This window comes from Acomys russatus, chromosome 18 (genome assembly GCF_903995435.1).
Source record: "Acomys russatus chromosome 18, mAcoRus1.1, whole genome shotgun sequence".
NCBI lineage: Eukaryota > Metazoa > Chordata > Mammalia > Rodentia > Muridae > Acomys > Acomys russatus.
Window position 1 is genome coordinate 59,701,974 of NC_067154.1, and position 15,808 is coordinate 59,717,781.

The 15,808-nt window shown below is 45.3% G+C and overlaps 1 protein-coding gene across 1 annotated transcript in view; it reads left to right on the plus strand.

The window, feature by feature from the left end:
• The window catches only part of Hs6st3 (heparan sulfate 6-O-sulfotransferase 3), a 711,627-nt gene extending 697,230 nt beyond the window's left edge, over positions 1 to 14,397 (plus strand). The window contains exon 2 of the mRNA XM_051160971.1: positions 13,424 to 14,397. Within this exon, the coding sequence (XP_051016928.1) occupies positions 13,424 to 14,132 (709 nt within the window). The 3' untranslated portion in view covers positions 14,133 to 14,397. The remainder of the gene's footprint in view (positions 1 to 13,423) is intronic.
• Positions 14,398 to 15,808: the final 1,411 nt, after the last annotated feature.

Genomic DNA, 15,808 nt, shown 5'->3' on the forward strand with positions numbered 1-15,808 from the left:
GAAGCCATTTTCAGCTCTGCTACCATCTTCCTTCGTCTTCTTTTAGAAGGAGTTTTTCGTTGGTTGTGTGCGTGTGTGTGCGCGTGTGTGTGTGAGTGTGTGTGTGTGTGCGTGTGTGTGTGTGTGTGTGTGTTTGCGTGTGCTAAGGCTAAGAAGCCCCTCTGCATAAACTTCCAATGGCTAAATGTTGCATATTCTTAACATCAATCTGGACACTGGTTTTGGTATATTAAAAATGATTTAGTTTCATGAGCTTATAATGATATGAGAGTTTTGGGTTGTTTTTTGTTTTTGTTTTGAGACAGGGTTTCTCTATGTAGCCTTGGTTAATCCTAGACCCACTTTGTAGACCAGGCTAGCCTCAAACTCACAGCAATCTGCCTGCGTCTTCAAGTGCTGGGATTAAAGGCGTGCACTGCCATGCCCGGCTGATATAAATGTTTTTAAAGTCAGTAGTCACAACAGAAAGCCCCATAGGGAGGAGATAGGAAAGCAATCCACTCTTTGGAAAACCGAGAAACAAAATGAATCAAATACCCATCTTTACTGTGTGAACTCCAGGGATGGACAAGTTGGTAAGAGGGAGGGTCCTCTTTATAAACTATTACAATGAATCAAAACAGAAGTGACAGGAATTTGCATCCAGAGAACAGAGACCACTAAACATCACACTCATGCCCACTTCGAAGTCCATAGCACCATCTCCTCAACAGTGAAGACCGTTCCTTCAGAATGATTCCTCCACGGTCTTCTAAAATGCCAAAGGGAGCATACCTACTGTAGTAGATTTGGTTCACTTCCATGAGTCCTTGTTTTCTCTTAGTTTGAAAGAGAAGATGAGTTAATATATGCACCGAAGGAATATAGAGGCACACACAGGGCTCTAATCTTGAGTTTTCCTTTCATATTTTGGGGCAAAGGAAAAGGAAGTGCGGTAGTCACAAATGGCTGCCAGTGTTTTTGAGCTCAAACTGGGTCTGCCCCGTGTCCATTGCTTCCCGATAAGGTAGCCCAGCAGTTGGTATGAGCGACACCATCAGCAGATGTGTGGAGCAGACAGAGTACGCCAGTGTCGGAGAGGAAAGAGCGGATCTTCTCCCCTTACAATCTTACACAAAAATCATTTACAGTGCCACCACCAGCACCCCTTGGTTTTAATCTTAGGGAAACCCTTTCATTTCTCCCATCAGCTTCATCTTGTGTACATCTAGACTGAGACTGTATCCTTGGCTCTCTCTCTCTCTCTGGCATACTCACTTTCGGAGGAAAAAATGAAAATAATGGATGAGCAAAGTGTTTTGAAAACTAAAAGTGTTATACAAATAAAAAAGCACGCTGGACTGAAGAGTCATTAACATAACTTGTTCAATATTTACAATTTTCCCTGTGTTTGAACAGCTTATGTGGCTCTGATACGCCTGGAGAAAGGAAGGGCCTTAAGTGTAAAATCTGCATATGCTGATCTTTTAGGTATTACTACCCGGCCTTTTGTGGCTCTCTGCGTAGCTGAGTGCCTCCTTCCACAATCTTACAAAGGAATTATTTACAATTTAGCTGGTCCAGTAAATAAGATGGAGTGACATAGGTTCCAAAAGATGTCACCACTTACCCAGGTTAGCCTGGGGAGCAAGTGGATCTGAAGGGAGCCCAGACGTTTCTCTGTGAAAACCTGTTTTCTTCTCACTGCATCTCAACTGAGTTTTCCAGCATTCACAAAAGGATGTGTGCTCACACATGGTCCAAATGAGGTGAATTGGATAGGTTTTCTTTGAATTTCCTCCTCCCAAAGAAAGGACTTGCAATAGCCGAGTTAAGGATTCAGGCAGCCTTATGAAGTATTGCTCTGAATCTTTGCAGCATTCTGAGGTGGGATGGGAGGAGAAGGGGAGGGGAGGGGAGGGAAAGGGAGAGAAGGAGAGGAGACTTTACACCAAGTCCAAAAGAAAACCATGGTGCCTAGGAAGCTTTGTTGTTACCGAGTTCTCTCGCACAGACCTTTCCAAGCACCGGTTACTACTGTGTTATCACTGAAGTGTCCGGCCTCTAGATTCCTTGGGAAAAGTAAACACTGACACAGTTGCCGGAATTCCCCCCAACATTCCTCCAGTGCAGTCCCCATAGGGTGGGGAGTGCTAAGCTGGGAAAATCATCCCAGTGAATGCTGCAGCGCTCTAGGGATCTGGCAGACTCCCTGGAGCCATGTGACACTGCACAGAGATAAGAGGGGGGTCCTTTGCCTCTACTATGCTTTGTCCAGCTTGTCCTTGCACTGTACTTCCTGGCTCCGGTCTTCTGTGGGGTCTTCTGTGGCCCTAGCCACAGGTAAACACAAACCTTCCTGAGATGCTTCTAGAGCTCCGAGTTCAACAAAGCCTGGGTCACTGAGCTATTAAGTCACAATGTGCATCTCCTCAGCAGCCCTGACAGGATGATGGAGGAGCCTGTCAAAAGCAGCCGACTCTCTGGAATCACAAACACTATCTGAAAAATCTGTGAGACGCAAGGGTGGTTTTGATGGCTAAATCGGTCTGTAGTTGGACACAGTACCCACTCAATAAATGCTACCCACTATCGCTGCTACCCACTCAATAAATGCTACCCACTATCACTGCTAGCGTGCGTTTTCGTTTCACGCGAACCTTGCACAGCTCCAACCAGCTTCCCACCTGGTCATTGTCTGGAATTTGTGCTCCAGGGTGCGTGCTTTGAAAGCCTGGAGGGGGACAGAATCTGCTGGAGAGGGCTCAGTAATTCTGCATAGGATGCTGCAGTGATCACCCAGCCCTGGTGGCAGAGTGTAGGAAAATCCTAAAATAGAAGAGTCTTTTATGTAAGCACGTGGCAAAAAAATCTAGACAGAGATGATTTCTTTTTCTCTTCCTTTTTTAAAACCCTATGATGTTTTAGGAAAATGTGCATCAAAGCTGTCAAATGTGGGTCTAAATATTGGAACACGTGCCTGGCTCTTAAATACCCTGGTTCACTTTTTTTTTTTTTCTTTCTTTCCAAATTGGCCAGCGCTAAAGAATCACAAAACAGACACCGCATCGTTCCCACGTGTGTAATTCTCACATCCCCCTAAAAGCAGCGCCTGAGAAATTAGCTAAGAAGAGCGCTTGGCTGAACACTTCAGGCCTGATAACACAATCGGAGTGTACTATCTGCTGTTCGGCTCTGCCCGGCTGGGATTAGAGCTGCTGCGGAGACTGAATGGGGCCTTATCTCACTCCAGGGCGGCTCCGAGGCTCCAGGTGGATAGCCACATGCATAAACCACAGCTTTGGGGAACGCCTTGAGAAGTCCTCTCGTGCCCAAATCCCAGGGACGGGACGCGGCGCAGAGCATGGCGCCTCCGAACCGCGCGACGTCCGTGAATAATGCATGAGAGGAGGGCCGTCCTCCGCACATCTGAAACTGTACTGGGAGGGTCTGTGCCTGGCAAGATAGCAAAAACAAGCCCCCGGAACATGCATTCCCTGAAATTTATGCTTGAGGCAGCCACTTGGGGTACAGTGAAAGCAAATGTGACAAGCACCAGAAATTCACGGCATTTTAGTGAGTCTGAGGCTCATAGGTTCACTGTCAATATAAGAAACTGACGTGACAGGACTTAAAATTCACCATGCTTATAAATGCATCCTCTCACTCAGGGGAAGTAGGATTTAGCAGATGAAATGACGCGGGTCCTGAAGCCTCTTATTTCCTACTTTTGTTTGGTCAGCCTAGCCTCCTTGGCTTCCCATAATTAAAGGGAGCAAGCTGCCTCTCCAGGGCTCACTCTCTGAAGACCAGCATGGAACTTAAACGGTGGGAGATCTGGGTCTCTCTGATCCAGATGCCAGCTTCGATATTGCAGCAACCCTGGAGAGTGGGACCAGAGCCCACGTGTCGAATCCCTAATTTGATGTCCCAGCTGCTCATTATATGAAGAATAAATCTTTTAGGGAAAAAAATGTTGCCATACCCAGCATGTCATGAAGCCCCACCTGACTGTCCTGGAATGTCCCTAGAAGGCTCATCTTCACAGTATGGCACTGTCCAGCAGGGAGGGGGCGGAGCCTGGTCTCACATCCGGTAGGCTTCAGGTGGCCATGTATGCAGTAACTCACGACTGTCAGCCTCGAGGACGGTCCTGCGCATCCTACCCTACAGTAGCACACTGGTGGTAACTTCATTTAGGTTTTTTGACACCGTATTAGGAGCATGCTTTTGATGGGGGAAATTCTATAATTCGCTGTCTGCACAGTATTTATGGCTTAGGATTTTCATCACATTCTTATTACTAATACTGCTACTGATTACTTATGCAAAGTACAGAGATTATTCATATGTATTACATAGACCATGAAGAATTCAAATATTATGGTTTTATGGAAGAATGTTGTACTTCATAGAAGAATGGAAAATAATATAGACCACTCACTTTATGTAATAAAGCTGAAAACAGGTTCAACGAGCTCAGATCTTTAAAAGGTGGTGTATGTGTGGGCGCGAGTGGGTGTGCATGGGTGCGTGCATGTGTGTGTGTGCACACGCACACACACATGTGTGTACATGTGTGAATGTGTTCTGTGTATGTGTGCATAGTTGTTTGTGTGTGTGTGTTGGTGTATGTATGTGAGTGTGTGTATGTTTGTGAGTGTGTATGCATGTGTGAGTGCGTGTGCATGTGTGTGTCTGTCTATGTGTATGTTTGTGTGTATGTGTGTATGAGTGTGTGTATGTGCATGTGTAAGAGAGGGAGGAGGACAGGAGGCTGTGGTTTATATCAAGCAAATAATTACAGATCATTTTAATTTTCTTCGTTTTTTCTTTTCTGTTTCACATGTTCCATGTTGTTTGTGTATAACAATTTATCTATTGCACTTCTTATTGGGGAAAACAAGTAAAAAGTAAAAATAGCCATGTACCTAAATCCCAAGGATTTGTGCTGTAAAGACAGGGTTGACACACAGGGAAAGTGTGGATGCTAAGCCTCACACACACACCCCAGGGCCAGTTCTCTGGGCATCCCTTCCACACCTTACTTGGTGAATTAAAAAAAAAAAAAAAATAGAGGCCTTTGAGTAAAATGCAAACGCATTCACCAGGGCGTCCGGCTGTTTTGTAAGTTGCAGCTAGGGAGGAAGTGATAGGAGTGTGGTGGCTTTCATGGGGACGATGCGTGGCTGCTGTGTGAGACAAGATGACCACCTGCTTGTGTCTGCACTTTCTCTCACAACGCCGGACACCCCTGGCACCGATCCCCCTGACACGCACCACGGTCAGCCTCCTCACGTCCTTTATCATGATACCCAGCAATCATGCTTTCTCATTTCCCACTTGCTTAGACCATCATTCTTGTGTTCCTTAATTTGTTTTCGGGGCTTGCATAAAGGACCGTCTCATCACTCTGTCAAAGGGCACTCACTGCCACACATGTCCCTGGAAGGTGCAGAGCTTTGAGGATCATGAAGCCTAGGCACCCCCATCACACACATATGACCCCAAAGATTGCACTCTGTGTATGTAGAGCAGGGCAGGGCGTACTAAGAGCCACTGCTAGATGGTGCCTATCAGCCCGCGCTGAGAACCCACACTTCTCCCATGCCCATCCCACAGTGAGGACCAAGTCTCAGCTTCTCCACCGCGGCCAAGCCTGTCCCTTACCACAGCTCAGGGTGTCCAGGCGACACCCGCTTTGAAGAAACTTGTGTGCACATGTCAAAGTCCGCAGGGCAAGGGAAAGTCGGAGAAATTTCTTATTTCCTCTATATATTTTACACAGTCCGGGAATCCATGTAGTTGTGGCTGATAAATTTTGTATGTGTATTCATTCCATAAACAGTGGCCAGTGGAGCATTCATGTTCCATTTGGTCATGCGGTTTAGGGCCTGTGACAAGAAAGGCCAAGCCAGGTTCTCTTTCTCGGGTTATAATGAGGCCTACACAACTTAGAAGGCATTCATTGGTTCCCGCAATTGAAGGTATGTCTAAGAGGGCTCAAGCTCGGCTGGGGAGTCAGAGAGAGAAATTAATAGCAAAAATGTTTGAACAGAGGAGTCCCCACTTATGTGGTTTTTATGGGCATATACTACTATGAGCACTAATGTCATTTGATTTTATATGGCTTAAGCTAGTCATGGGAGAAACACATTCATTCAAATTCGGGAGCCCAGGATTTTGTAAGTTCTTCCCCATGCATTCTTACTGAGTTGTCAAGTCATAGCTTGACACAGTGAGTGTTGTTTAGTCATCCCATGCAAAGTGATTCAAGTATCTTACACTCCTTTCCCCACCATTGTGCCACATTAGTGCTCTGCCTATCACAGCACTGAATGACAAGTATTAAATATAAACAAAGAGAAAAGAGGTTTACCTACACAAAATAATCAGTACAGAAGGCAGAGGAAACAAAGTCAGATTTCTTGAATCTGTCCTGAATTCCTCTTCACCACATCCCCAAGAGATTTTCCCTGCTGGTCTCTTACTTTGGCCACAGGAAGTTTCTCTATCGCTCTACCTGCTTTAATCAACTTCTAATACTTCGGAAGACATGTTTTCATGGTTGTAAAAGTTAGTGGTGTTGTTCAGAGCCTGGGAAATTTGCTCTCAATGCTCTAGACAACTTTATGCTCTTTACTATACATTTATATGAAACAAGCATCTATGAACCTGTGTCATGATGCCTATGTGCTGGCTGAGCTGCTTTAGCAACGCTAGAAAGGTACAAAGAACATTCTTAACTTTCTGTCCACTGTTTACATCTATAACTTGTGATTTAATATCACTTTCTACCCCAGAACCCCTACATCCCCAGGACTTGAGAGCATTTAAAAAGCTTTTTATCACACTTTTTAGAACTGTTCCTTACATACAGCAAGCCATTGGTATGCATATATTCGTTAAATCATGGTTTGAAGAAGAAACAAATTATATAATAAACCTGTATGTGAAATACAGTTTCTTGAAGCAGCTGAGTAGAAAATCATTAATTTTAATACTAACTAAAATAAACTAAGTAGTTACTAATTAGCTGTAGTATGAAATAGTCAACATTTTGCCCCTTGTGTTAACTGTCTTTCTGTATCTCAAACAGCAAAAGCAAATATACACTGTTTCACTCTCTGTATACATTTTTGCCTTTAATAATAATGAAAATATTGTGAGAGAGGAAAAAAAGGCGTCAAATTTAAAGGCAATGTTGTACTTAGTTACCCAAATACATGCATTTCGTGCAATCCTCAATTTCTTTTGTCCAGCAATTGGTCGTCTCCTGAGAGCTGGATGTTGCCCTTAGCTTCTGTGAATCATGGGGTACAAGGCGTATGACTCAGAGAGGCACTGAGCCACAGTGTATTTATGCATGAAACTTACCCATGTAGTACAGGGAAACGATGTGGGCAGGAAGGTCAGGGGAAGAAGGCACGATCCTTGGACCAAGCCAGCGAAGAACAAACATGTTCAATGTGAAAGCCGAAAGCAATTCCCTTGTGCTGTATGTGGAGTCCTTTAATATGAGAGCCACTGAAAAGTGTGTTTTCTGTTGCCTTGGAACCTCAATAAACCATGCTGAACCATATGCTTATGATCAAGTAAAATAATTACTAAATTGACAACAGCATCTATTTCCTGATTTTTTTTCCTGTGCACAAATGCATTTGTCATTATTGTCCTGGAGCCAGAAGCCTGGCAGTTATAAAGAGTTCACTTTACTTTAGGCTTTCCTAAGTGAATTCACCCAAGTTTCAGTGGAATGGGTGGCAAGTAAGAGATCTAGGGAGAAGACGCTGTCACTAAGGCAAATAGAGTTATATGTCTGAGGAACCGGTTCTGGTTCAAGGAGATTGGCAGGTCTGCCCCTTAATTGGTGTTTAGCATTTCTCTCCCTTCATCAAAACCACTAGTGCCTTAAGTCCCTGTGGGAGCATGGCTAATCCGGGAGCTTCCCCAGTGCTCTGTGCTTGTGTGAGGGAGAGAAGGGTCCGTCCGTGTGGGGGGAGGGGAGTTACATATGAATGTCTGGCTAGGTGAAAGGAGGAAAATGGATTAGTAATTTATCAGTAAATAGACACACACACACAAACACGCATGCACACGCACACGCATGCAAATACATGCACACACACATTCACACACAAGTGCACACATGCACATACACATGCACACACAAATGCACACATGCACGCACACACGCATGTACACGTGCACACACACATACACACACATACAGACGCACACACACATACACACACATACAGACGCGCACACACATACACACACATACAGACGCACACACACATACAGACGCACACACGGGAGTGGGTTGAGGGAGGATACTCTCCCTAGGCCTAGGCAATGGAGCTAAAGGAACAGAATGCAATGAGAGGACTCTGTATCTCAGCCTTATTATTTTAAGACATTTTTACCTTCTATTCCACTATTAAACAAGTGTGCCTAAAAACTAAAGTTTCACATTTTAAGAAAATGAATAATTTTATTAGAGACCGAATTGACAATTATGGGAGTAGAAGAAAGCGAGTTACCAGTTACCGTTGTTCAGACATGGGAGGTGTGTTAGATTTCTGTCAGTAAGACAAAATACCTGAGAGAAAATCTTTAAAGGAGTAAAGGTGTGTTCGGCTCCGTTTCAGAGGCTCCAGACCCTTGTTGGCTCCCCTGTTCCTTTTCACCCTGTGGGAAGGTGGGGTGTGATGGTGGGGAGCGCGTGATGGACGCCGGAAGTGAAGGCGAGACAGGAAGGACCCAGTGCTCCAGGGCACAGCACAGCACAGCTTAACTGTCTCTCACCATGAACAAGCTCCGCTATCACCAGTGACACTGCGGGGAGGACATGGATGCCGCGGGGAGGACATGGGTGCTACGGGGAAGACATGGGCGCTGTGGGGAGGACATGGGCGCTGCGGGGAGGACACGGGCGCTGTGGGGAGAACACGGGCGCTGCGGGAGGACACAGGCGCTGGGCGCTGCGGGGAGGACATGGGTGCTGTGGAGAGGACATGGGTACTGTGGGGAGGACATAGGCGCTGCGGGGAGGACATGGGCGCTGTGGGGAGGACATGGGCGCTGCGGGGAGGACACGGGCGCTGCGGGGAGGACACAGGCGCTGGGCGCTACGGGGAGGACATGGGCGCTGCGGGGAGGACACGGGCGCTGCGGGGAGGACACGGGCGCTGCGGGGAAGGAAACCTTGCAGATCAGCACCACATCAGGAAGGGGCACCTGCTCTGTCAACCGTTAAAATCGGGCGTGTGTGTGGCCTAGGTGCAGGCAAAATTCATGAAGATTTACTGTCTTGTGTGTGAAAAAGAAGCAAGTCACAGAAAAGAAAATTTCCACATGATAAAAGATAAATTTAATCTGCTTTTTATCTTCATTAGTTGGATGCACTTCGATCCTTTGATTCTATATTTACTTTTACAGTTTTTCTGATTTTGTATTTCCGCTGCAATCCAGGACAGAAGCAGGTGAAATCTGCATGTGAATGTCTGGCTAACCACTTCATAAACTCTGTTAGCCACCGATGGCCAAAGTTCCCGCATAGGACAACTTGGACTCACTGGTACAAATACTCTTCTAGGTCCTATTCTTGTACTTTTAAAAGGTTTATTATAACATAACCACATACTTTCCCCTCCTCTTCCTCCCCCAAACTCTCCCATGTACCTACCTTGCTCTCCTTTAAATTCATGGCTCCTTTTCTTTTATCACTGGTGTGTGTGTGTGTGTGTGTGTGTGTGTGTGTGTGAGAGAGAGAGAGAGAGAGAGAGAGAGAGAGAGAGAGAGAGAGAGAGGGAGGCGCGGGGGAGAGAGATAAAGACAGAGACAGAGAGAGACAGAGACAGAGAGACAGAGAGAGTAACTATGTAATTCAATCTACTCTGTCCATATGCTGTTGCTTATATTAGTGTTTCCCCACTTGGTATTGGATCACCGAGTGGCATACTCTTTGCTTGGGAGGTTCTCTTGCACTCAGCATCCCTTAGCAGCCTGTTGTGTTTTTACCTAGAGATAAAGCTTGTGAGATTTCCGCATTACAGGCTAACATGTCCATTGATGTCCTCCTTGTTTACCTCATGTGTAGGCACCCATATTGGTGAGTCTTCATGACTCTTAACTTTTCTAACATTCCTAGGATAGGTACAGCTCTCAGAAAAATCCCTGTTCCTCTGGTTCTTGCTGTCTTTCCGCCCCTCCCTCCACAGTCACTCCTGAGACATAGGTGCCAAAGCTGTGTTGTAGATTTAGGTCTTGGTGTCAGATTTAATTTTATAAACCAGTTGACTCCTTCGGGTAATAAATTGCAAAGATGCCTGAGATTTATTTTAATCATATAAACACCACTAGGCATTATTAAATGCTATATGAAGTTAAATAGTTTAGTTTGAACCCAAGGTCATTTTAAACGCACTTTGAAACCATGTGCCCACTTAATATCTGATAAAGCAAAGTTACCAGAAATCCTAACTCTAGTATTCTCAAATGAGATAACACCATTTTTAAAAGTGATTTTGCAGATTAACATGGGTCTTTTTTTTAAAAACTTATTTATTTATTTATTTTTTATTAATTTATTCTTGTTACATCTCAATGTTTATCCCATCCCTTGTATCCTCCCATTCCTCCCCCCCCCCCATTTTCCCATTATTCCCCTCCCCTATGACTGTTCCTGAGGGGGATTACCTCCCCCTATATATTCTCATAGGGTATCAAGTCTCTTCTTGGCTACCTGCTGTCCTTCCTCTGAGTGCCACCAGGTCTCCCCCTCCAGGGGACATGGTCAAATGTGAGGCACCATAGTACGTGAGAAAGTCATATCCCACTCTCCACTCAACTGTGGAGAATATTCTGACCATTGGCTAGATCTGGGAAGGGGCAGCTATTAAAAACAAGGAATTCCCGAAATTTGTGGATAAATGGATTGAGCTAGAAATGATCATAATGAGTGAGTTAACCCAGAAGCAGAAAGAATCAAATGGTATATACTCACTTATATCTGCATACTAGCCCAAGGGGCATGTCCCACGAAAGCCTTCACTTACCAGGAAACTGGGACAGAGGGGAAGGCATCCTATTGGGACTCTAAATGAGAGACGCATGGGAGAATAGCAAAATAAAAGGATACAGAGGGTCCTAGAAGTTAACATGGGTCTTGATGTCACTACTTTGGAAGTCTTACCTCCATACACTCCTAACTCTGTTACTTTTTTTAATGTGGCAATTATAAAATTTGAGACACATAACAGAACTTGAATCTTGCTCTCACTGGATCCCACTGTTGTTGAAATGCTTCTGTATGTCTTCCACTTGGTATAACTAACAGGAAAGTTAATAATACTCCATTTGTGCTCTAAGTCGGCTCAATTGAACACATTTCTAATTTAAATTCCACTGCCCTAGTGTGCTTGGCGAGCATAACCCCCTGAGTTACATCCTTCTCATTACTGTATCCATAGTAGTTATTATGAAGTTGTTTGCAGAAGGAAGGCGAGTCTCTGCTGCGGTGATGAGATATGAAGCCTTTGGCACTAAGCCCGTCACCATCTAACCCTCAGCCGCAGTGGACGAAGCCCACTCCAGGCTGAACCTGATCAGCAATGGGAGCTCAAAAGTTAGGTCATGTATTTCCTGGTTTTTGCATGCCTCTTAGGGCATGTTCTTCCACTGATGGATCATCCTTCCATAATGCAAAAAGATAACAATGTCATAAAAAATGCTGATGGGCAATGCCAGGCCTCAGGCTGAGTGCCCAAGGCGGTGCCAGGGAATTCTCCCACTGCAGCGAAAGGCACCGAGTGCTGGCTAAATCCTGAAGTTTCCTTAGCACATTCCTAGCTATTTGTGGTGAGGCTCTGCATTGAAAATAGCAGGATATAAGCAACGGCATGGTGTAAAAGAAAATGCTTTATCAATTATGTCTGAAAATCAGAATAAAAACAACTCACCACTCATCTTCCAACTATCTTTATTGTTATAGCTGAGTGTGTAAAGATTTCTCATGTAGTTTATTTTGGCTAATATAGAGCAAGTTCCATGCTGAATGTTTTTTCAAAAGTTTTTTGTTTTGTTGTCATATGACTGCAAAGAAAGAGTTCTCTGGGAGGAAGGCAGATCTCATTAAATCCAAGTTCTATAACTTACTACCAGTGTAATCTTTGAAGACATCTTGTCTTCTCAAATTCTTAGTTTATTCAATACTAAATAAAAACAAAAAGAATTACTATGCACTCACCTCTGAGTCAGCAGCACTGTAGATCTATTATCTACCTGTCAATCGCCCATCTGCCTGTCATTTATCTATCATCTACCTACCTATCCACCCATCATCTATCAGGTGTGTGTATCTGCTTACTTTATTGTCATGCTTCTTCAAAGAACACACACTAAGACAGAACAAGCTCACATGTCTGTGTCTTCTCCTTCTTGGGGACAAGGGCAAGCAGAGGGTAGACATGCTACACAATAGTCCTTCCCCTCCGGCCACAGCAGGCCACTTCTTGGCCAGTTGGAAGCATGCAAGGCCTTTTATAGGGGGCTGCCTGGGGCTCTACGTGGATCACTGTGAGAACTACACTTGTGTCCCCAGGGCAACTCTGAGTCTACACGATTGGCCCTATGTTTCTAGAGCAGGCTCCGAGAAATGAGACAAGAACTGGACTGGGACTGACAGGATCAAGTTGGATTCTTTGGAAATACAAGGAGGAAAGTAGGGTTTCAGAAATGGAAGATAGCTCAGAGGACTCGCGTGTACTCTGTTTTTCTGTAGTCCTCTCTGTGGATTCTTTGAAAAGTGGACTTCAGGCCTCTTCTTATGCACTTCAAGTGGCAAGGGTGTGATGAGCAGTTCACTTGTTCCCTCCTGAGCTTAAAATCTGAGTCTCACTGTCATGAGAAAAGATGAAGAACTGGGCTTTGGTCTTGACATTCTTAGTCCTCTGACCTTGGATATATACTTCAATTCATCGTGTGCTTCTTTCTCTAGCAGTGACGTGTACAAACTTAGAAAAGTTTTACGTAAAGCTCAAGTAAAACAGTTGATGGGTAACACCTTTCCATTTCCGGGAGGGGGGGGTGGCAGGAGCACATTTTTCAGCGTTTGGCGTCTACTTTACATATAACAAACTAAAGCCATCGGTACTTATCGGTGACTAACTGCTGAGTAAGTGAACCAGTAAATAAATGATTCATTTGGCTCCCATCTATCCCGTCCACATTCGGAAGGATAGAAAAGTCTTCATAAACTTAGGACTGACACTTGGTCCGTGATGTCAAGATAGGAGAACACAATTTGTCAGTGCGAATTCAGGCCGATTGTCTCCCTTGGGCAATGGGCGGTAGCACGCATCCACTTGGCATTGCTACAGTCACCGGCGATTCATAACGACAAAACTCAACCACTGACCTCCTCTCTAATCTCTTCCAGGAATTTCTACTACATCACAATGTTGCGGGACCCAGTGTCGCGTTACCTGAGTGAATGGAAACATGTCCAGAGAGGGGCCACGTGGAAAACCTCTCTCCATATGTGTGATGGAAGGAGCCCCACCCCGGATGAGCTGCCTACCTGCTACCCTGGGGATGACTGGTCTGGGGTCAGTTTGCGGGAATTCATGGACTGCAGCTACAACCTGGCCAACAACCGCCAGGTGCGCATGCTCGCAGACCTCAGCCTGGTGGGCTGTTACAACTTGACTTTCATGAACGAGAGCGAGCGAAACACCGTTCTGCTGCAGAGTGCCAAGAGCAACCTGAAGAGCATGGCCTTCTTCGGGCTCACCGAGTTCCAGAGGAAAACACAGTTTCTCTTTGAGAGGACATTCAACCTGAAGTTCATCTCTCCTTTCACACAGTTCAACATCACACGGGCTTCCAACGTGGACATCAATGAGGGAGCCCGCCAGCACATCGAAGAACTGAATTTCCTCGACATGCAGCTTTACGAGTACGCAAAAGATCTCTTCCAGCAACGCTACCATCACACTAAACAGCTAGAGCACCAGAGGGACCGCCAAAAGAGGCGTGAGGAGCGGAGGTTGCAGCGGGAGCACAGAGCACATCGGTGGCCCAAAGAGGATGGGGCCACAGAGGGGACTGTCACCGAGGACTACAACAGCCAGGTGGTTAGGTGGTGACCCTCTGCTGGCTCCTGGTTAGGAAGGGGATGTAAGCAGGCGTCTTGTGCTTCCGTTGGATGGCGTTGAAGAAGTAGGGCCACGCTGAGGACCTCTGGCGGTTAATTCGGACATCTGCTTCCTCTTTGTCTTCGTTTTCAATCCAGCTGGAAACTTTCCATCTTGTTCCGTTTCCTTTTCTACACTATTTTCTGATGGCTGATATTAAGTGGGATAGAAATGTATCCAACAGACCGTTGTAGAGGGGGTCAAGGGAGGCCAAAAACAAACAAACAAACAAACAAAAACGGAGAACGTTTGTAGAATCTCTGCTACTCTCGGTGGGTCAGCTTGGGAACCTGGACGCCACAGAAGCACACAGGAAAACAAATGCATGGTTTGGCTAGTCTGCTGAATGCAGCAGGTTTAGCCCAAAAGAACATTGAGAGAGAGAGAGAGAGAGAGAGAGAGAGAGAGAGAGAGAGAGAGAGAGAGAGAGAGAGAGAGAGAGACCCTTTGCCCTTGGATGACCCTTCTCACTCAGTTTTTAATTGAGGAACTGTTGAAATGGGTTTTAAGTAATGAATAACATGGTTTGTCCCTGCAGCTGGTTTTAAACAAGACCACTGTAATCCTGACTATAGCTAGAGACCCCTCGCCTGCAAACTCTGACATCAGAGCCCTAAGCCATGTGTCCAGTCTGTCTTTTAGGGAGCAGAGAGTGGACACAAGGTAGGGTGAGTTATGGCCTGAGAAATGAATGCTGGTGGGACAGTTGGGGGAAACACACTAATTTAGTAATGCCTAAGGAGACTGCACTTTATCAGTGTTAATCTTTCAGATAAAGAATAAGTTTTTAAAAATGTACAAGAGTGAGAGTAAAGAAACCAGAAGAAAGCCCCCATTTCTAACCTAGCGTTAGAACCTCAGTTGTCAAAAGAATGTCAGTCTTCTAGCTCTGTGGGGCACAATTCTGCTGTCACAAAACAAAGGACATTTTCGAACAAACTTGTCTAAGAGAACAGGGGCTGAGCCAATAAGGACAGACCATACTTTCCAGGTCAGTCCACGAAGAGGCCGGAGACGATCCCACGGGGTTCAGAAGGATGCTGCACCCAGCATCTGCAGTGCCTCTGAACTGCTGTCTTCCTGCGTGATCATTGCCTGTTCTGCAGCCACAACCAGAGAACCAAGCTACCGTGTATGAAACCGAAAACAGGCTGCATTGCACTAGGTTCCTTGGCTTTGCCCTTTCCAATCCACAGCGGCAATAACTTCTGGGGAGAGGAATACGGAGGAAGGAATAGAAAGTCTTAGGCTGGCATTCAATTGGAAGATCAGAGAGGGTAGAAGGTTTTACACCAATTGATAAGATTAATCCTTTCAAGGAGCTGAAGGCCTAAGGCTCCAGGCCCCTAATCAGATTGGAAAGCCTATTTCATTGATGTCCTGCATGTTTGATGCTTAAGCCAGCTTTACATAAGCCACTTCCTGGGCCTTCAGAATGCTCTTTCCAGAGTTGAAAGGCCATTCTCTCCCAGTATTTGCTGAGTGCCTGGTACAAGGGAGCCTAGCATCTCTTGCAGATTCCAATGGATAAGTGGCTTTGGTTTTTTTGTTTTGTTTTGTTTTTGTTTTTGTTTTGTTTTGTTTTGTTTTTTCTCACACTGTGGTTGGCATCTCCTGTACCACAGGAG